Raw genomic sequence first — 22070 nt, 5'->3', positions numbered from 1 at the left:
AGCCAGGTCTTTTGGAATAGGAGCCAGTGCTCTGAATCACTGAGACATCTTTCCAGCCCCGAGACATGTATTTGTTTTTTAACTTCTTCATGTAACTCGCTTTTGCCTTCAGAACCTAATTAGTCCTGATTAAGTATATACCACATCTATTTGATAATGGATTGCAGCTGTGTACAGCTTACTTTATGACTTGGTGGTCAAATAATACTCTGCTCGTGATGGGCAGCTCAAGTCACTTGGTCACTTGTTGGCACATTGTCAAATGTTCTGTTTCCACTAAGGCCCAATAGCAGGCCAAAAAGAGCTGTCTCTCGAAGGGAGAATAGTTGTCTGTAGATGATGGTAGAGCCTTTCTCCAGAGTCCCATAGATCTGTTCTGTGATTCATCTACTGGGTCCTGCCAAAGGCTCCAAACAGCATCCTTGTCTGCCACTGCCACTTCAAGTACCACTGGGTCTGCTGGATCACCACATGGTTGAATAGCCTGCTGGACTTGTTGAAAGTCCTTCTCCTGTTTCAGGCCCTACTCACAGCTGTCAACTTTTGAGTCATTTAGTATGTGGGCCAGAGTAACATACCAAGTCAGGAACGTGCTGTCTCCAGAATCTAAATAGGCCCACTAAGCATTGTACTTCTTTGTTGGTAGTGGGAGGATTTAGGTGCAATAACTTATCTTTTATCTTTGAAGGAATATTTTCTGCATGTTCCACACAACTGGACTTCTAGAAATTTCACTAAGGTCACTGAATTTGTACCCATGAAGGCCAGAGGTGGGCATTGGTTTCCCTGAGATGGAAATTACAGATGGTTGTACACTGCTGTGTGGATGCTGGGAATCGAATTGAGACCATCTGCAGGAACAACTGCTGTGGGATGTTCTGTATGGCAAATGTGTTGCTCTGATTGGTTGGTAAATAAAACACTGATTGGCCAGTAGTCAGGCAGGAGGAAGTATAGGCGGGACAAGGAGGAGAATAAAGCTGGGAAGTGGAAGGCTGAGTCAGAGACACTGCCAGCCGCCATGATGACAAACAGCATGTGAAGATGCCGGTAAGCCACGAGCCACGTGGCAAGGTATAGATTTATGGAAATGGATTAGTTTAAGCTGTAAAAACAGTTAGCAAGAAGCCTGCCATGGCCATACAGTTTGTAAGCAATATAAGTCTCTGTGTTTACTTGGTCGGGTCTGAGCGGCTGTGGGACTGGCAGGTGAGAGAGATTTGTCCAGACTGTGGGCCAGGCAGGAAAACTCTAGCTACAAACAACCAGTGCTCTTAACCACTGAGCTATCTCTCCAGCCCTCCTCCTATTTTTAAATTAAATATCATTATATTTTAAGTCAAGGTCTCACTCTGTTACCCAAGGTAGTCTAGAACTTGCTATGTAGCCCAGGCACACCATGAACTTGCAATTCTCCTGCCTCAGCTTCATAAATGTTATGATTATAGGTATATAACACCATATCCAGCTTCCTTTGCCCACCTTTTTTTTTAATAACAACTACATTGTGGTATGTATGTGCATGAAGAACATTATGTAGCTTTAATGAGGAATGGCTGTGGGTCTCAAAAAGAACATTCTTTAATGAATATGTGAATGCCAGCATTTAAGCAATATCCTACTGTACTTGGAGTTTTGAAGTCTGAGAATGTTTCAGGAATTTGTTTCATTACCCATCTCCCCAGTTACAGTGCATATCTTAAATGGAAAAAAATAGAATTACATGAACAAGTTGGGTATTTTTAACTTCTGAGTTATGGGTGGCTAGGATTTGTAGGTTGCTTTTACATAAATTGTGCTGGCCTCAGAGTTGTCATATGAGTTAAAGCTCCAGTCCTTCTGTATTCTGTCCGCTCTTGAATTAGGGTGAGCCATATAAGTTAAAGCTCCAGTCCTTCTGTATTCTGTCCGCTCTTGAGTTAGGGTGAGCCATATAAGTTAAAGCTCCAGTCCTTCTGTATTCTGTCCGCTCTTGAGTTAGGGTGAGCCACCAACCATTGTCCTTGCCACCCACTGTCCGCTTGTTCTTTAGAAGTATGACAGGTTTCTTGTTCAGATGATTTGGCAATGTTTGGATTATCAAGAAGTGGCTAGGGTTATAAAAGTCAATCTGTGTATTATTCTGTCTTTGGACAGGAGGAAAATGATCTCTGTGCGTGTGAATTATGCATACAAGCTAAATGTATTCCTAGTATTTACTTGAGGGCAGAGTAGAATGTAAAGTTCAATGTATACCCTGGGGATTATGTTAAAATTATATATTCCTTTTGAGAAAAGTTGAATGACATTTAAATGACATTTTTTCTCTTCTACAGGAACCAAAAGCAAATACCAAAGTCATTTGTAAGCGTTGCAAGGTAATGTTGGGAGAGACCATATCATCAGGTAGGAATTTCATAATGCACGGCTGAAATGACTGCCCTCCTACTTAAAAACCCAACAGACTTTATAGTCCATATGTAGGAAAGAGGGATAATTAATTAATTTGATAGAATGCATGGTTAAAAGACTAGAAACCACCTAATGTTTCACCCAGTAGGCCAATGAGTCTGTACTTTCTGACCTAGTTAGCATTGAGAAGGCCTGAGATGTCTTCAGTGTTTCATGTCTTCCTGTAAAGCATCAGTGTAGAGTTTGTACTTAGGTCCAACTTAAGGAAGGTTGGAGCCTTTTTCTTAATGTAATTCTTCTGACTAAAGTGTTAATACCCGGAGATAGAGAGGTTGCTTTTCTTTGCCACTATCTGCCTTGGGGCCCTATTTTGGCATTGGAAGTAGAAGGGGCCTTGTTGAAATACTAGGAAACACATTCTGGGTTTTGTACTTTGTTCCTTATTCTTTATTTTTATTTTTCATAAAGATTTTTTTAAATTTTATTTTATGTGCATGAGTATTTTGCCTGCATGCGTGCATGTGCACCACATGAGTTCCTAGTGCCTGCGGAAGTCAAAGAAGGCATCTGATCCCCTTGAACTGGAGCTTTATATGGTTGTGAGTCATAGTGTGGGTGCTGGGAACTGAACCTGGGTTATCTGCAAGACCAACAAGTACTCTTAACCACTGAGCCATCTCTCCAGCCTCTCTCTCTCTCTCTCTCTCTCTCTCTCTCTCTCTCTCTCTCTCTCTCTCTCTCTCTCTCTCTTTTATAACTTAAAAATATCATTTGTGTGTGCATATGCATGAAGGAATGTGGAGGTCAGAGGACAGCATTGTGGAGTTGGTTCTCTCAGTCCACCTTTGCACAGTTTCTAGGGGTCAAAATCAGGTTGCCTAACTTGCATAGAAGTGCCCTCACCCACTGTCTTATTCTTTTTCTCAGTGGCATTACACTTCTGCAAACTCTGTTTTACTGCTTTAAAATATAATAATGAAAACGTTGGTAATTAAAATGGTGTTTAAAGATACAGTTTAAAATGTCTAGAGAGCAATAACATGCTGTGTTTTCGTGGGTAATGAATCATCACTTTTAATATGATTAATTAGGAGATTTAATTTAAGCTATGCACTTAAGGGAAGGCAGATAGTGGTTTTTGTATGTTTGTTTGTTTTAATCATTGGAATCTTATTAGTAGTTTCTTTTTCTGAGTAAGCAGAAAAGGAAGCATGCACTGTAAAGATACCAGTGAAGATATTATTCCTCTCCACCTCCTTCCCTGAGCTTGAAAAAAACTCCTTTATGTAACATCTAAAAAAAAATTAAGGCTTTCAAAGAGATGTTTCCTTGATGATGTGTGAGTACTACACTTATCTGTGGGTATAAGGACAAATATTTAGAATGTATTTAGGGATTATGCTCGTTTAATACATGTCAGTTGTAAATTCTTCTCCAGTAACCATGACTTCACTAGCCCTGGGTAGTTGGCTAGGTTTCCAGTACTAGACATGGTAGACATGATGAGTGAGTCCTCCGTCCAATTAGAGAGCTGTTAGCTACCACCAAGGTACTGTGCCTTTAGGGTTATCATGTCAGGCTGGTTGTGGTTCATAGGTGTCATACTGGGTAGGACTGTTTTCCTCCTTTGGGAACTCGCATGTCACAGAGCAAGGCAATTTTTGTAAAACATACTACTGGCTTTCAATATGTGAGTAGAACCTTTCCCCAAATAGTTATGGGGGGTTAAGATAAGCAAGTGCAGTAAATACTCTTCAAGAAGCTGGAATGAGCGATGTAAAGCTGAACAAGGGACTGGCAAGATCTTCTTCAGTGGGCAACCCAAGCCTGACAACCTGGGTTTCCTGAAAACACATGGCGTAGGACAGAATGAAAACCCATGTATTGTCCTCTGACCTTCACACACCTATGCCTATGCACATGCGTGCACATACAGACACAAATAAACGTAAAACTTTTTAAAGACAAATGTAAAACTTTTTAAAGACACTGAGCAGAGTTAGTAACTACACTGTACAGTGGACCTGTTCCACAGTGTAAGTTCAAGCCAGTTAATTGACTATTAGATAGATAAACCAAGATCAAAACAAAAATCCATAGTTGATGCAGTAGAGTACATGCAGTGTCTTGCACTGGTCCAAAAATTATTAGATCTTCAAAGCAGAAAAGAGTGATTTGTACTCAAGAAAAGTAAGGATTTACAAACAGATGCTGAATAGGTGCAAAGATTAGGAAGCCAATCTGTTGAAATAACTATAATAAATACATAAAGAATTAAAAAATTTTTTTTGAATAATTGCAAATATCAAATTCCACAGAAAGAACAAATAGGTAAATTTGGAATTGAAAACTATAATATCTGAAAAGAAAAAACACTAAATAATCCAAACCACAGATTTGAGAAAATAGAAGATTCTTTTAAAAAGTACTGAATTTTTAGATTGATAAAAATTGCCAATCCAAAGGACACAGGGGAGAAATAATGGAAACAAATCAGCAGACGCGCTGGCTTATGGTACACTGTCTAGTGTTTCAACACACATGTAAATGCAGTCTCAGAACGGAGAAAAAGAAGAGGTCATAAAACAAATGTGAAAAAGCCAATTGAAATCTGAGAGAAATTTGGTGGATGACAATAATTTTTATGAGAAGAATTTAAGTGAACTCCAGGTGGTATAAAGCTGCTGAAAGGCACCCAGGTGGGAGGGATCAAAGAGCAGAGGAAAACCAAATACACACAGGGACTTCATAACACACAGGGACTTCAGAGTGTCTCAGAAAATGGTGACCTCCAAGTGACATCCAAGTAGACACACAAAGTGCTGTCATGATTACCCATCACCCAGCAGTACTGCGTCCAGCAAAAATTATTCTTCAAAATTAAAGAGAAAGTAGAACTGTTTCTAGGTAAATACGTAGAAATAAAGTATTATAAGCAGATCTGCTCTACAGAAAATCCCAGTAGGAGTTCTTCAGGCTGAAGTGCAAGATGCCAGGACAGTGTCTGGAAACACACAGGAAGGAATAAAGAGTATAGAAAATGAGAGATATATGGAGAATTACCACATAAGCAAAGTCAGCACAAAATTCCAGGCATACTTGCCCTGCAAGGTACCAGTTCTCCGTAATGTTTGCTTTGGAAGGTACAGACAGAAATGAAGACTGCACAGAGCAGAGAACACGGTCTCCACCAAAAGCTGAGCGTCTGAGGGCTGTATCCTCCCAGCAAGGTGAGCAAAGGCATGCTGGAATGACCATAGACATCAGTCCCAGCCACTGTGGGAACTTCAGCTGTTTAACTCTAACTCGGCGTAGTCTGCCTGGGACCAGAAATGCCACTAGATGCTGTCAAAGTCAGACATCTTTCCCCCTTGGAAGAAAATCTTTCATTAGAAAACAAATTCTTAAATTTTCAAATACGATGCTTGTTGTTCAATCAAAGGTAACTAGGAACACATGTTAACTAGACCCCCATCCTCAACCACATCAGGGTTTTCCATGACCAAAATACCCGAGAAGAACTTAAAGGAACAGAATTTATTTTGCCTCTATGGTTTTAGACATCTTAGTCCTTGTCTCTGCTGAGTCTGGGCCTATAGAGAGACAGAGCATCATCATAGTGGGTTTGTGTGGTAGAGGCTGCTCAGCTCATAGCCAATAGTGGGGCTTGGAGTTGGAATAAGACACAGACACCCCCCCCCCCCCCAGGACTACCCTGCAAAACTACTTCCTCTAGCTAGGCCCATCTCCTAGACTCTCCATAACTTCTCAAAATAGTGCCAACAGCTGGACCTCTGTCCTTCAACAGTGAGCCTATAGGGACATTTCGTAATCATCACAACTTTAACAGGAGCTATCACAGAGAGCTAGCAGTAGGAACAGACTTCTTATTGGAATTTTACTATCGTATATAAACTGTAAAACATGCTTGGTATATTTAACAGTGTAAAAGACAGATTTGAAGATGGCTGGACACAAAATGAATATAACAGTAGGTGTGTTTGGAAAAGCTCCGTGATAGACTCTCTACAACTGTACTGCTTTATAGTTGAAGCTAGCAGTTCAGAGAGCTGTTGATAGCAGACTAGATACAAGTTAAATCAAGAATTAATGAGCAGAAGAAAGATAAGAAGAATCTTTAACCCTGCACACTGAAGCAAAAAAGGTAGTGTGTAAAGTAAAGACGGATGTAGAATGAGACAGTCCACTGTGTGTTTAATTATACGTCTTTGTGAAAAAAGGAAAAAGATGTATCTTAGGCTGTATTTGAACAAAGAGTTGCTGAGGATTCTAAGAAATGATGAAGCGCAATCTACAGATTCAAGAGGCACAATGAATTCCAATTCGGTGAGGCCCAAGTAAGATAAATAAAAAGAAATCTGTATCTTGGTGCATCAAAGTAATGGCTGCAGAATGAAAAGCAAAGAAAAAAAATCTTAAAAGCAACCAAGGGAAAAAATGACAGATCACCTTCAAAGAAGCAGCAGTAATGGAAATTTGAAGAGAGGCGATGGCATTGTCAGTGTGCACAAAGAAATAACTGTTAACCCCGGGACTTTGTAGCAACTGAAAGTCCCCTCAACAAAGAAACAAACAGAGCAGGGTAATCTACCGCTAGCTGTTTCCTATTAAGAGAAATTCCACCTGTACCCAGATAGAAGAGAGTGACCCCAGAAAGCTCAGAAAAGATTGATGGAGCGGGTGGTTGGATGCAGGTGACAGCAAAGGAGTACCCACTGCATGAAGCCGACATCGGGACTCTGGAATTAGTAATTACCACCAGCTGAGACCTGGAGGGTCCCTGTGTGACATTAAATGTTCAGTACTATGTAGGATAATAGGACTTCAAAATAGTAAGGCGAAATAGACAGAAATGAAAGAAAACGTATGTTCATGTTTTTAGATACATAATAATGTATAATAATCATTTCATGCTATTATTTATTATATTTTTTACCCTTTTCTGTGTCTTACATCAAGCAATTGAAATTTAAAAAAAAATCTACTTTTTGATATTATAAATGAACAACATTATCTTTAAGAAAACACCATTTTAAATTACTTCTGGTTTTATTTTGACCTGCTTAAAATTTAAAATATGCCTGAAATTCTATTGCCTAAATAACAATTTTCTTCAGCTTTTACAGATTTTAATTTGTCTTCAGTGTCTTTGTATTTTTATCTTTGTAGTTTGGTACATATTTTGCCAGTTTTCTTTAAGATAAATTGGTCAGTACTTGGTTATGATGTTAAACTATACATACAGTTTTAAGACTTTTGCCAGGAGACCCTTAGCAATCTATCATTTGCAGATCTGGTAGTGATATATGAGGAAACCTATCTATTTCTCGTAAGCATTCACCCTACTACACTTGCCCTCTAAAAATATTTTTTTAGATGCTAAAAATAATTTTTCATTTTGTTCTGCCTTTCCTTTGTTACTGATGAGATTAAACCTTTAAATGGATTTTTTTTTTCTACTTTTTTTTTTTTTTTTTTTTTTTTTTTTTTTTTTTTTTTTTTTTTTTTGGTTTTTCGAGACAGGGTTTCTCTGTGTAGCTTTGCGCCTCTCCTGGAACTCACTTGGTAGCCCAGGCTGGCCTCGAACTCACAGAGATCCGCCTGGCTCTGCCTCCCGAGTGCTGGGATTAAAGGCGTGCGCCACCACCGCCCGGCCTTAAATGGATTTTTAAACAATCTAAGATGGTTATATTTATATTAACGTTTATCAAATGTCTATTACTTGTTTGTATAATTAACAAAATAAACAAAAAGTCAGATTTGGTGAGGACTATGCGTGGATCCAGTCAGTGAGGTTCCAGGTAGATAATGATGTCACGGTTCCAGCTCTGTGATTTGGGGTACCTAACTAACCAGCCTTCTTCAGTCACTCTCTGATTTGTAGCTAGTCCACAGAACTGAAGAAACAAAGGTCTTGATTTGGGGCTAAGAATGCTGAATAGTCAGACAAAATAATTTGGGAGGTCATACTTTAGGGCCAGCATGTCTGTGATATCAGTGTATTGGAAAGATTTTTAATTTTCTTCTTCTTTGTTTCCAGAAACAACTAAATTTTACATGACAGAGATAATTATCCAGCCATCCGAGGGAAGTTTTCCTAACATACCAAGGTACAAATACCAAATCAAGTTATTGTATAATTTGAAATATGGGAAAGGGCAGGCACAGTGGACTGAGGGTGCATCTCTTCATAGCTCTGTTTGGAAAGGGATTTTTCCTTTTAAAGTCCCTGTGAGTGGCTTTAGATGAACCAAGCCACACATATACACAACTTGAAGACCTCTTTCTTGCTTATGTGGTGCTATAGACAAATGTGTTTATATAAATATAATTGGAGAAGGTGTTTTTTTTTCTTATCTTGTATTCTAAATATCTAGGATCGTAGGCTTTTGAATATTAGTTCTGGTTTTAATATTGACTTTTAAAACTGGAAACAGAGATCAGTTTCACAGGCACCTACTTTTTAAGAAGGTTACCTAGCCTTTAAATATATTGGTGTTTTCTTTTAATCTTTTTGTTCGCAAGCAAAAGTCACCTATAGTATATTGTGCTTGTTAGTTTTTGCCAACTTGACACACACTAGAGACACCTGGGAAAAGGGAACATCAACTGAGGAATTGCCTCTGTCAGATTAGCCTGTGGGCATGTCTGTGGACCATTTTCTTGACTAATGATTGGTGTGGGAGGACCCAGCTCACTGGGCAGTTCCCCCGAAACCTGGGCAGATGGTTATAGATAGTATAAGGAAGCAGGTTGAGCAGGCCATGGGAAACAGGCCAGCAAGCAGCATTTCTCCATGGCCTCTGCTTCAGTTCCTGACTTGAGTTCCTGCCATGGTTTCCCTTAATGGTTGTACTGGTTACGTTTATGTCAACTTAACACAAGCTGTAATCATCAGAGAGGAGGGTGCTTTGATTGATAAAATGCCTCTATAATGCTGACTGTAGGCAAGCATGTAGGGCATTTCTTTTTTAGTGATTGATGGAGGAGGACCCAGCCTATTGTGCAGGGGTGGTGCCTTCCCTGAGCTGGTGGACCTGGGTTCTAAGAAATCAGGCTGACCTAGGTCCTCTGAACGTATGTTACAGTTGTGTAGCTTGGTCTTCTAGTGGGACTCCTAACAATGGGAGCAGGGGCTCCCTGACTCTCTTACCTGTTTTTGGGACCCTTTCCTCCTACTGGTTTACCTCACCTATCCTTAGTAGGAGAGGAGGTACCTAGTCTTTCTGCAATTTGATACACCATGGCTGGTGGATACACATTGGAGGCCTGTCTGTTTCTGAAGAGAAAAAAGAAATAGATGGGGGAAGAAAAAGGGGAGGGGTTTGAGGGAAGAGACTGGGAGGAGAGGAGGGAGGGAGGGGAAAGTGTGATTAGGCTGGGGGGGGGCAGGAATTAATTAATTAATTAACTAATTAATTAATTAATTAATTAAGTTTTTAAAGAAAAACAAGAAAAAGAAATCAGGCTAAACAAGCCACGGAAAGCAAGTCAGTAAGAAAGCAGCACCCTCCATGGCTTTTGCATCAGCTCCTGCCTCCCTCTAGGTTCCTGCCCTGTTTGAGTTCCTGCCCTGACTTCTTTGCAGATGAACAGGGATGTGGGAGTGTTCACCAAATAAACCCTTTCCTCCAAGTTGCTTTGGGTCTGGTGCTTTCTCAGCGCCATAGGAACCCTATGTAGGACAATGATGGACCCTGAAGTGGAAGCTGAGTAAACCCTCTCCTCACTCAGGTTGTTTTCTGGCCGTGGTGTTTATCACAGTAACGGAAGGCAAATTAGAACATATGTGTTAATTGTTGATATTCAAAAGTTATGGCATCCTGAATATAAACCTGAATTTTATCCTCTTTCATGTGCCTTGACTCTCTACCTTAGAACTGCCCCTTAAGGCAGTTGAAAGGGAAAAGATTGTTGCTGATAGCGCCTTTGGGAGGAAATTCCTCACCTTCTTAGTTATTCACTGTCTGCTGTGATATAGCATGTGAAAGCCGGGTTGTTGTTGGTTTTGAATTCTGCAGATGAGGTGCATATGAGTGGCTTGTCTTGTTGCCCTGACAAAGTAACTAACAAAAGCAACTTAGGAAGACATTACTTCGGCTCACAGTTCAAGAGCGCAGTGATTTATGGCAGAGAAGTAATGGTGGCAAGACCTTGAGGCAGCTGGGGACACTGCTCAGGAAGCAGAGAGTGACAGATGCTTATGCTTGGCTTACTTTCGCCTTCTCATTCAGTCCAGGACCTTGGAGCATGGAACCGTGCCATCCAAAGTGAAGATGGGTCTTTCCATTTTAATTATTCTAGTAGCTAGTGGATAATCCCAGGGACAGAGGTTTGTCTCCTAGGTGATTTTACATCTTGTCAAGTTGTTGGTCAATAGGAACAGTTATGTTTGGGATGGAAAATATGTTAATGATAGCAAGATGAATTTTAAGAAGAATGGAACAAGCGCAAATACATTCTAATATTCCAAAGTGCATGTTAGTACAGGCTTTATAAAGAAATGGATGGTGGCCAGAAAAGCCCAGCACCTTTAGGTGCCTGTGAATCCTTCTAACTTTGTCTTGTTAGTAAGAATTATGAGAGGCACATGGTGACACTTGCTTTCTGTTCCGACAGGTCTCAGTTTGTTCAGAGTATTATTGCCCAGTGCCTGGTGGAACTCTCTTCTGCTAGAAGCACTTTTAGATTCACGATTCAAGGTCAGGATGGCAAAGTGTACATCTTGGTAAGGAAATCTTTCATCCACATTTTATGGCCTTGTAATCTAGGGTCTCAGAAATGTTTTAGCTTCTGTCATTCTGTTTTCTTACCTCTCAAGTCTCGAAACTAGATGATGACCATAAATTGAACTTTTAATGTCAGTTAATCCATAAATCAAGCTTACTTCATTTAATAACACATGACTGGGTACCTCTGTAGGTTCTGAGGATGCAGACAGAAGGAAAACCCAGTTTTTGTCCTTTAGAAGCTCATACTCAAAAATGATGCTTTTTACTCTTGGTAATGGCTCTTCTGGACAGAGCCACATCACTCTGTATCATTCTCCTCTCTTTGTCACTTTTAGCATTAAAATGTGATACTCTGTTTTTATTGCCATTGACAGCTTGGTATTTGAGAAATAGTAACAAGTTTGGAGAAGAAGCTGGCATTGGTGGATCTATAACCTCCATGTGCTGTCGCTGGGGCCAACATCATCCTGCCTCTGTTTAGAGTGATACTGTGCACAAGTAAATTTTGCCTATTTGTTTGGAAACCCAAACAGACTGGACCATACTCTTCTCTGCATCTGTTTTCTTCAACTAGTTAACGGTGCATGGCCATTCTTAATTGATGGTTCGGTGGTAGAATTCTTGCCTGCCACTCGGGAAGCCTGGCTAGCTCAGGCAGTAGAGCTTGAGACTCTTTTTTTTTTTTTTTGGTTTTTCGAGGCAGGGTTTCTCTGTGTAGCTTTGCGCCTTTTCCTGGAACTCACTTGGTAGCCCAGGCTGGCCTCGAACTCACAGAGATCCGCCTGGCTCTGCCTCCCGAGTGCTGGGATTAAAGGCGTGCGCCACCACCGCCCGGCCTAGCTTGAGACTCTTAATCTCAGGGTCATGGGGCTGTGCCCCACTTTGGGCGCCAGGTAATAGGATACCAGGATAATGGAATTAATCCATGAGTCTATTTAATGAGCAAAGGAATTTATTTGGGGGTTAACTCACAACCACAGGAGATTTATCATAAGGTCTGGGAAAGTTGAGCTATGCCCCATGCTGATCTGCCTGGTCCAAGATCTCAGCATCCAGAACCATAAGGTAGCAAAGAGAGAGCTGAGTATGGGCATCCCAGGTCTTAAAGGTAACCCCCAACAGCAGTCATGCCCCAGGGGCATATACATCAAGGTTATAGGCAGGTGTAACAGCTACCTGCTACCTAGGGGTGGTGCTTCAGGGCATGGTTCAAACAACCACTCATTACATCCCTATACAGAGTGCTTCTTATTTGAAAAAGACTTTTCTGGATGTTCAAGGTCTTTAGGAATGTCTTTAGGAAACTCACAGAGTTTCCTAAATTAGTGTTAGGGTTTTTTTTGTATATGCATGCATGTGTGAGTACTCATATGTTTGGAGATCAGGGGTCCATGTACAGTGTCTTCCTTTTTTTTTTTTTTTTTTTTTTTTGAGATGATCTGTCGCCAAGCCTGAAGCTCAGCCAATTCAACTGACATGTCCAGTGAGCCCCAGGGACCCACCTGTCTCTGCCCACTACACTGCAGAGATTGCAGCCACATGCTGCCTGCCCCTGGTTTTCACATAGGCTCTGGAGATTGAACTTGGGGCCTCACTCTTGCATATCAAGCACTTGATCACATGAACTATGTTCCTCATCCTGGTTTTCTTGTATTGAAAGATTTTCTAGTTGAAGATCATCTCTTAAATTTTCTTAACATTGAAATTTTGTTTTTCTTACTTTGCTATAATACATTTTAAAAATATATTTGGACAATAGGAAGAATTGAAAATGCTCTTTCCCCTGTCCCGTCTACTCCCCAAGCCTAGTTATGTCATGCTTTCCAGAGGCAATCATAGCAGCTTGATATGTATGTATATATAAAACATGCATTTTCTACCCATATGCAACTGTTTCTGGGAATTCTCACAGATACTTGAGTTTTTAATGAAAAACGAAACAGTGTTACATTATTAGCTTTTCAGTTTCATGTAACAATGAGGATTGTTTCTTGTTGGTAGCAATGTGGGTTGAAGTCTATTCTTTAATGCCTGGAATTCTACTGTATGGCCACTAAAGCCAAAGCACAAGAAAACAGTCATTACATGTGCATTTGTTACTTCCTTAGGTGTGGACCCTCTCACTAAATTCAGCATTAGAAAATGCATATTTTAAGACCAGATAACTATCACCCTACATAAAAGCTGGATGAATTCATCTCTTCTGTTGTGCCCCACACATTCTGTTGACCAGGCCGGTGTACCCATTCACAGCTGCTGACTATGGAATGCCTGTGGCTCACAGTTGCCCCTTCTGTAAAGACTTGCCCTTTATGACAGGCTTTGCCTCGCCCAGGAAGTTCTGCCACTGTTGGTGCTTTGCTCTATCTCTTAAGTGTAGTGGAAACACATAAATTTACCTACCTCCCTGTTAGTTACCTGGACATTTTTATTGTTCATCTCATGCCTGCATTCTCTTTCTATTCTTTGCCTATCATCTCTTACATTGTTGGACCCCTCACTGATGTCTGGGAGCTCCAAATATTTCAGATTAATTGTAGCATTGTCATTTATATAGTAAATGTCTTTCCCTAGTCAGTTTTTTAAAAACTTGATATGGCTGCTGTCCATGCTCCACTGTTTATATATAAAATACCAAAGAAAACCCACCTACCCTACACAAACACACACACACACACACACACACACACACACACATATATATTTCCCTGTTACTGTCTGTGGGTTTTTGTAGTGGCGATATTCAACATAGAGATAGTAGCAATATTCTCCTCTGTGGACTTCTCTTCCCATACTTTAGCTCTGGATTTTAAACTCAGACAGTTTGGTGGTCGAACCTCTGAGAAGTTCCAGGTGTGTCAAGAAGTTCCCACTGTTGGAAGATACATCGGAAGCTGACTCGGGCTCTGCCTGCAATGCCATCAAAGTCCTCTACCATCCCTGCATCAAAAGCAGGAATGAAGAGTAAGTTGCGCTTTTATTTTCTTCTCTCCCTTGTTGCGTTTCAACTGAGACCGCCATGTTGGCCCTAAGAAATCAATGAGTTAAGTGCTCCTTGATGCTGCTAGGAGTCCCAGCGCTAAATATTATGCTTTGCAAGTAGACAGAGTTGGTACAAATAATTCCTACCAATGTGCGAGAACTTGCTTTTCCTGAAAATAATTAGCCTTTTTTGTTTGTTTGTTTGTTTTTTATGATCTCAGCTGTCTGTGCATATGGCCACTGTGCTAAGGCAAGCTTCAACAACTCTGAGCACTTCCTAAAGCTCTTTGCAGGCTTTCAGGGTACGGCAGTATGTGAGCAATGCCCACCTTTGGGTATGCCTTTGTAACGTGGGAGCAGACAAGAAACAAAGCAACAAAAACATTAAAGAGACTTCTATGACTTCTGTGCGCCTGGTGCACATCTGAGCCCACCTGAGCATCCAGCTCACCTGAGGCTAAAACAGCTTTGCGAAGTAGGTGCTTTCTTGACCCAAGTGTTAAAGAGCAGACTTCTAGGATGTAGCCGATGAAGTACAGAAAAGTGGAAGCGAGTGAGGGAAACGGTACTTAGGAGGTTGCAGTTCTGTGCTGAAAAGCAAGAGGTTCTTCAGTTAACGCGGTGGTAAGAGGAAACTCGGAGGAAGTGAAGCCATAGGGCATGTCTGGTGAACAACAGTCCGCAGAGCAGGAGACATCAAGTCTTCCAGTTGGACAGTTAGAAGTTTATACTCGTTCTCTGCTCTCTGATGAGTTTGATAAAATGTGTGGTAGGGACAGAAAGATCCCAGTGTTTTTTTCTGGGTAGTAAATAAGACAGTTTTTAAAATTAGCGCTATTTTTTTAAAATTATACAAGCAGCGCAAGCCATAAAAGATTCAAATAAACTGAAAATTTGAATATGTATAAACCATGAAAGTCATGTTCCTCTCCATGAGTAAAGTGTGTTGCGTATTCAGTTCTTGTTTGTATTCATTTTGCGTGGACATAATTTGGATGATAGGCATATGTCTTTTCACACTTAACATGACTAAAACCCTTTCATTGGAGGGTCTTCGATGCATATGAAACAGATAAATGGTCAATAATTTAACCACGTTTTTTTCATGCTTAGATATTTGCATTCTTGCTTTTTGCTATTATAATTAATGTAGGACTAACTACTGTTGCATAGCTGTTTTCTGATTATGTGTACTTTGTTTTAATAAGGGGTTTACAGAGGTATAACTGTTGACTTGAGAGGTATGGACATTACAAATTTTTGATGGATAATCTCAAATTGTTTTGTGGAATGACACTGCAAGCTTGTGCTGTGACCTGGAGTTTCTTCCTTTGTCCATTTCCCTAGTTTTATTAAGATTAACATTTAGATTTTTGCCCACATGATGCCATCTAAACAACACATGTTCAGTTGATTATCCTTATGTATTATTTAGTAATGTTCAAGAGCAAGAAATTGCTTCTGTGTTTTCTACATTGAGCCTTCGAAGTGGCTAATAGATGGTCAACTTTTAAGCTGCCTATTGGTCATGTTCTCTGTTGATGTGTGCCTGTGCCATTATGTATTTAGATTTATATAGTCACTTATTAAAAATCCCTTTTTTTGTATTTTTTTGAAACATAGTCTTGAGAAAGATGTTTTAAATCTCAAGTAGTATAATTATAGAAATCATTTTTTGTGGTTTTAATGTCAAGTTTTTCATTTTATAATTTGAAGTTATGTAACTAAATGCATGTTTGTGGCATGGCCATTTACCTTGTTGCATACTTCATGAATAGGAGAGTTGTTTCTTTCCCGTTGATGCTAATTTTGTTTCTAGTTGGTCCTGTGTTGATGTTGCTATATTTTATTGTATTTCATTATTTTCATCTGCCCTGTGTCATTTTATCTTAAGTGTGTGTTTCATTAATTTATACTCTGTAAGTGGCATGTGGCTGTATGTTTTAAACTTCCAGTGAGAGTGACTGTATCTTTGTTTTTATTTTAATGTTTGTTTGTTTGTTTATTTGCTGTGAATGAGTGTGAGTGCATTGGTGCCATGGTGGGGCAGCATTTTGGGAACTGTTTTTTTTTTTTTTCTCTCTTTGTTTTGAGGCAAGCTCTCCCTTGTTTCTGTTGCTGTGCTGGCCAGGCAGCTACTGGATGATTCTCTTCTCTCCACTTCCCATCTCACCAAAGGAATGCTGGGATTACAGATATGGACCACTATCTCCATTTGTTTTCACATGTGTTCCCAGGACCAAACTTGGGTCCTCAAGCTTGTGAAGCGAGCACTTTTCCCCACTGAGCTGTCTCCTTAGTGTAGTTCTCCCTGTTTCGGTGGTGGGTTTAATTTCATTTCTTCTTCTTTTTTTATTATCAGCTTGATACAGTACAAATTCTTATCCTAACAGTGAAATGTTTCACTGAAGCTTGCCCAGTGATTGAGTAAAACCAAAACTTATTATAAGCCACAGTCATCCTAGGGTCCCCCCTGCTATGTAGCCTCCCTGGTCCTGTGGGTTGCAGTCTGATTGTTCTTTGCTTTATATCTAGTATCCACTTATGAGTGAGTACATACCATGTTTGTCCTTCTGGGTTTGGGTCATCTCACTCAGGGTGATATTTTCTAGTTCCATCCATTTGCCTGCAAATTTCATGCTGTCATTGTTTTTCTCTGCTGAGTAGTACTCCACTGTGTATATGTACCACATTTTCTTAATCCATTCTTCAGTTGACGGGCATCTAGGTTGTTTCCAGGTTCTGACGGAGCAAAGGGAACACTCCTCCACTGTTGGTGGGAGTGCAAACTTGTACAACCACTGTGGAAATCAGTATGGCGGTTTTTCAGAAAATTGGGAATCGAGCTACCTCAAGACCCAGCCATACATACCACTGTTGGGCATATACCCAAGGAATGCTCAATCACAACACAAAGATACATGCTCAACTGTGTTCATAGCAGCTTTATTTATAATTTCATTTTTTTTTATTGTGATTATTCATATACTTGGATGTAGTCCCCTGTCTTTTAGTTAGTGGCTTTCTCTGTGTCATTACTGTCTTCTGATTATTTGAGAGTAAAAAAAAAAAAATGCCAATTTCAAGATGGTTTTCATGGTTAGCCTAAAATTTTTAATGCACATATTTAAGCGAATTTCCTTTTACTACTAATTTCTTGACTTAAGTAGCATTTGTGCTCTTCAGTGAAACGGAGTTTCTGGCTCTCCTCTTATTCCTTCTCTGCTATTCCCTTGGCTGTGTTGAAAACTGCTGTAATTCTGATGATTATGACCACATTTCTTCACCTATCCAGCCAAAGTCTGCCCCCTTAGCTTGCCTCTTAGGCATTAGATCCATTAACATATCCATATATATAGTTGTGAATTCTATAGAAATTAGAATGTTTTTGCTGTTTTATAAACATTCATAAATCTTATTGTACTCTGCATTTTCATAACTTGTTTTTTTTTGTTCAGTATTCCTTGTTTTTTTTACTTGATAAGGTACATTCTTTTTGTTTGCTTTTCTTTTTTCAATTTTTAAAATTTGTTTTTATTTATGTGTGTAGTGTTTGCATGTAGGTGTACCATGTATTTCCCTGTGCCCAAGGAGGCCAGAAGAGATGGTCAGGTTCATTCGAACTGGAGTTAAAGATGTCTCTGGGAAGTTTTGTGGGTGCTAGTCACAGAAGCTAGGTCTTCAGCAGGAAGAGCAGGTGCTCTTAACCACTGAGCCATCTCTCCAGCCCCTGGTATTTTTGTTTTTGCTTTTGTTCTTTGAGACAGGATCACAGTCTGGTACCATTGCTGGCCTGGAACTCACAGTATAGTCCAGACTGGCCTTCAATTCTTGATGATCTTCCTGCCTCACAGAGTATTAGAGATGTAGTTATGATAAATCGACAGTTTGATAAATTATACTTTCTAGCTGTTCTTCCACATTTATACTCTATCTACTCAATTCTTTAATATTTGAAAGTTTCTTATACCTGCTCTGTCTCTCTGAAACAACTAAACATCTTTTTAAAAAGTTTAGTGTATGTGTGTATGCATGCTACAACATGTGAGTGGAAATCAGGACAACCTGTGGGAGTCAGTTCTCTCACTTTATATGTCCTGGGGATTGAACTCGGGTCCTCAGGCTTAGCAGCAAGTACTCACTGGGATATCCCACCAACCCTGGAAATTCGGTAAGATATTCTCTTTGGTTGTCCAAGATTTCATATAGGTGTATTGGAATGGGCAATTGTACAAAAAAAATTGTCATGTCATGCCTCTTCTTAAGGATATGATTGATACCCTCTTGAGACTAATAATTATTCTTAAACCTTCCTATTTTCTCAATTCACTTTTTTTTCCTATATTAACTTTTTTTTTTCCAGTAGAGAGTTTGAGTTCAGTGCCTTTTTCTCGTGGCTTTTCTCTTCCCATATGTTCCCTCCTATACTAGGATGGGCACTCTGGTAGCTAGGACTGCCTCTGTCCTGCTCACCTTGCTTAGGAAAGAGCTCAATGCAGTGTCTTTGTACAGTGACAGGGGGTATTTCTTTGTTTGGTAATTGAAGTTCCTCTGCTAGTGACTGTAGATTCTTGGTACCATAGCCTGCCTTCATGGACCAGAGAGAGAATTAAGAAGGATGGACCAGTAAAGATGCAAGATGTACCACTTTGCTGGTTTTGTTTTGTTTTGTTTGTGTTTTGGACAGGGTCTCCTGTAACCAAGGCTGACTTGAAGCTCACATTTGTGGTGATATACTGTGTACCCTAATAAACTTGCATGAGGATCAGAGGACAGAGCCAGCCACTAAATTAGACATAGAGGTCAGGCAGTGGTGGCACACACCTTTAATCCTGTCGCTTGAGAGGCAAAGATCCATTTGGAGCTCTGTCAGTTCAAGGCCACACTGAGCTACATGAGAGAAACAGAACCAGGCAGTGGTGACAGGAAGTAATATGGCAGGACACAGAAAGGTATATAAGGCTCGAGGAAACAGGAAGTAGCTCTCTTTAGACTGAGTGTTTCGTAGAGGTAAGAACTAGTGACTGGCTGTTCTGCTTCTCTGATCTTTCAGCTTTCACCCCAATATCTGGCTCTGGGTTCTTTTTATTAAAAGACCATATAAGATTTGAACAACACACATTCTTGCCTATAATTCCTAAATGCTGAGAATAGAGTATACACCGTGGTGATAATTTGAACAAATAAAATTTGCCTCAAGATCAGAGGACAGAACAAGCCACTAGATTAAACATAGAGGCCAGGCAGTGGTGGAACACACCTTTAATCCTAGCACTAGGGAGGCAGAGGAAGAGATCTGTGTGGATCTCTGTGAGTTCAAGGCCACACTGGGCTACACGAGATAAATCCAGTCTAAAAGAGAAACAGAGCCTGGCAGTGGTGGCACACACTTTTAATTCCAGCACTTGGGATCACACACCTTTAATCCCAGCACTAGGAAGGTTGAGACAGAAAGTGATATGGCTGGGCGGAGAAAGAAGTGTAAGGTGGGAAGAGACAAGAATTTGCTCTCTTGCAGAGGCTCTGTCAGGCTGAGGAGTTGGTGAGGTAAGAAGTGGTGGCTGTGGCTTGCTCTGCTTCTCTGATCTTTCAGTTTTCACCCTGATGTCTGGCTCCAGGTTTTTATTAAGACTAATTAGGATTTGTGCAACAATGCACCACCACACCCAATTCATTTTTCTTTTGGTAACTTTTGAATATTAAAAAATGATTCAGTTACACTGATAAGCTGTATATTCATTATATGAAGGATCTTTAAACTTCCTTGTGGGACATTAAAAGAATTTAGTAAACTTGCCCTGTTATTTTGACTCATTCTTTGTTTTAAATTTTTGTATGCATGTGTGTGAGAGTACATGCCATGGCACATGTCTAAATGTCAGAGGGTAGCCTTGGGTGTCTGTTCTCACTACACTACCCTCTTGTTTTGAGGCAGGGTCTCTGGTTGTTTTTCCTTGCATATGCCAGACCGGCTGGCCAGTGAGCTTCTGGTAGTCTCTTGACCCCTCCTCTCATCTTGCAGTAAGAGCACTAAGATTATAGATGAACGCTACCATGTCCGTTGTTTTCTGGATTTGGGGATCTGAGTTCAGGTCTGCACACTTGTGCAGTAGGTCCTTACCCACTGAGCCACTCCTGAGCCCCATTTCAGTCATTCTTAACAAATACATGCAGCATGGAAATTCACTGACTATAGTCAGTTGTGTTTTACTGTGTTTGATGGGAAAAGGAAAAATTGCTTCCAGATAATTTGGGGGATGGTTCATGTCTAATAATTTTTCTTGTGCTTTTCTTCCTCCTTTTTGACCCTGAAGGAGACAGGAGTCTTGTAAGTTGGGTAGCATGCTCTGAGTGATTTCCTTTTCTGTCTTTTAAGCACACTAGTGTCTTCCTTTGGGGGGCACAACTGAGCAAACTGTACACTTGCTGGCATATTCTTGGCACATGGGTGGTGCCTTAACTATTTTAGTCCCATTGGCTGGAGGTTTTTTCTAGTGAAAGTGTGGATGGCCAGATGGTAGTCTAAAAGAGGAAAACAGCAAATGTAACTATGGTTTTATTTCCTTGAGCACTCACAAAAAGAAAAAAAAACTGGCATGTAATATTTTTAGAATGTTCGTTCTTTCTAGCAACATTACTCATCCTTTTGAAGAATGTTTTTTCATACCTTCTTTCCTTGCTTCAACCAACATTTTCATATGTGAGTGAGCACCATTTTTTTTTTGTTTATTTATTTGGTTTTATTTTTTTTTCCTACTGGCCCATGTTTTGTAGTGGCAAAATAATGTATTTCATGCTTTGTGTCATTATTAGTTTGCATATCAGAGCTTAGATTCTATGTACTAACTTTTTAACTTTGAACATAACTTCTATAGTTTGATTCTGCCATTTTGTCAAACTACCCACAGCTTCATATTCACTAGACTGGGGGTGACTTTGCCCACTGTGGACATTGGCAGTGTCTGGAGGCATTTTTGGTTGTTACAATTTGTGATATCAAGGAGAACAGCCTATGACAAAGAATTTTCTGGTTCCAAAGATGAGAACCTGCTTGGAAATGTCTCTTGAAATCAGGCTCCTTTTGCCTTCTTTTGTGTGTGATAGCCCACAGTTTTTCTGAAAGTGTATTTAGATCAGCAAATAAAATCAATTCTACCATGACGTAAACCTAAATCTTTGTAATATCACAGGCTGACTTTGTTAAACAGAGTGAATGGGGAATCATAACCAAACTTTTGTTGTGGTTATACTTCTTTTGTTCTGTAAGGGAAATGGTCCTTATAATAACATGTCCAGAAGTGTGACTGCAGGCTTTTTTGGTTTTTCTTCTTTTGAGTGGCCTTTATACTGTTCCCCAGGGCAATCCTAGCAGTTTACGGATTCACCGTGCACAAGGACTCCCCCACCTGTTTGGGCTTTTTTATTTGTTTCTCTGTTGATTTTCTTTATTTCTCTCCTTTTGGTTTAGCTGTTTTTAGTTGGGTGTGAATGTGGCTTTAAGGAGGTGGGGGTTGCCTTGAAACGAGCCAACCTGAAGGATATGAGGAGAGATCTTATTGCAGTCTTGATGAGCATGGTCTGATGATCAGTGATTATCCAAGTCTCACTCTTGCTGCTCTGATAAAACCATGGCCAAAAACAATGCTGGGTGCTTTGGGCTCAGTTTAGAGGGATGTACCTTTTGACTGATAGGAAAGATAGAGCAAGCAATGTTAATTTACAACAATTTGATAGTCAGCAGGATATCCAAAGGCCTATTATTTAATAATTGTATTGTCCCATAAACCATTTAGTGTTAGCTGTATGAATATGATGCTGTAGATGCCGCATGTCCTAAAGAGCGCTGTATCAAACCATCTACAGGAAGTGTCTACTAATACTCTCGTGTAGAAACTATAAGAGGACATTGCTAGGACATTCTAGGAGATGTTGACTTTGAAGAGT

The 22070-nt window shown here is 40.1% G+C and overlaps 1 protein-coding gene across 4 annotated transcripts in view; it reads left to right on the top strand.

Annotated features, from left to right (window-relative positions):
• The window catches only part of Ube3d (ubiquitin protein ligase E3D), a 150924-nt gene that overhangs the window by 29021 nt on the left and 99833 nt on the right, over positions 1-22070 (top strand). For all 4 annotated transcript variants that reach the window (XR_008213602.1, XM_052715765.1, XM_052715756.1 and 1 more), the window contains 4 exons: positions 2316-2385; positions 8453-8522; positions 11032-11140; positions 13945-14108. Coding sequence is in view for 3 of the 4 variants with exons in the window: in XM_052715765.1 (XP_052571725.1) it covers positions 2316-2385; positions 8453-8522; positions 11032-11140; positions 13945-14108 (413 nt within the window). In the remaining variant the exon portion in view is untranslated. The remainder of the gene's footprint in view (positions 1-2315; positions 2386-8452; positions 8523-11031; positions 11141-13944; positions 14109-22070) is intronic.

This window comes from Peromyscus californicus, unplaced genomic scaffold, assembly GCF_007827085.1.
Source record: "Peromyscus californicus insignis strain IS unplaced genomic scaffold, ASM782708v3 Scaffold_11__1_contigs__length_118956290, whole genome shotgun sequence".
Taxonomy (NCBI): domain Eukaryota; kingdom Metazoa; phylum Chordata; class Mammalia; order Rodentia; family Cricetidae; genus Peromyscus; species Peromyscus californicus.
Note: the sequence above shows the minus strand (reverse complement) of the source record. Positions and strands in the feature narration are given on the sequence as shown.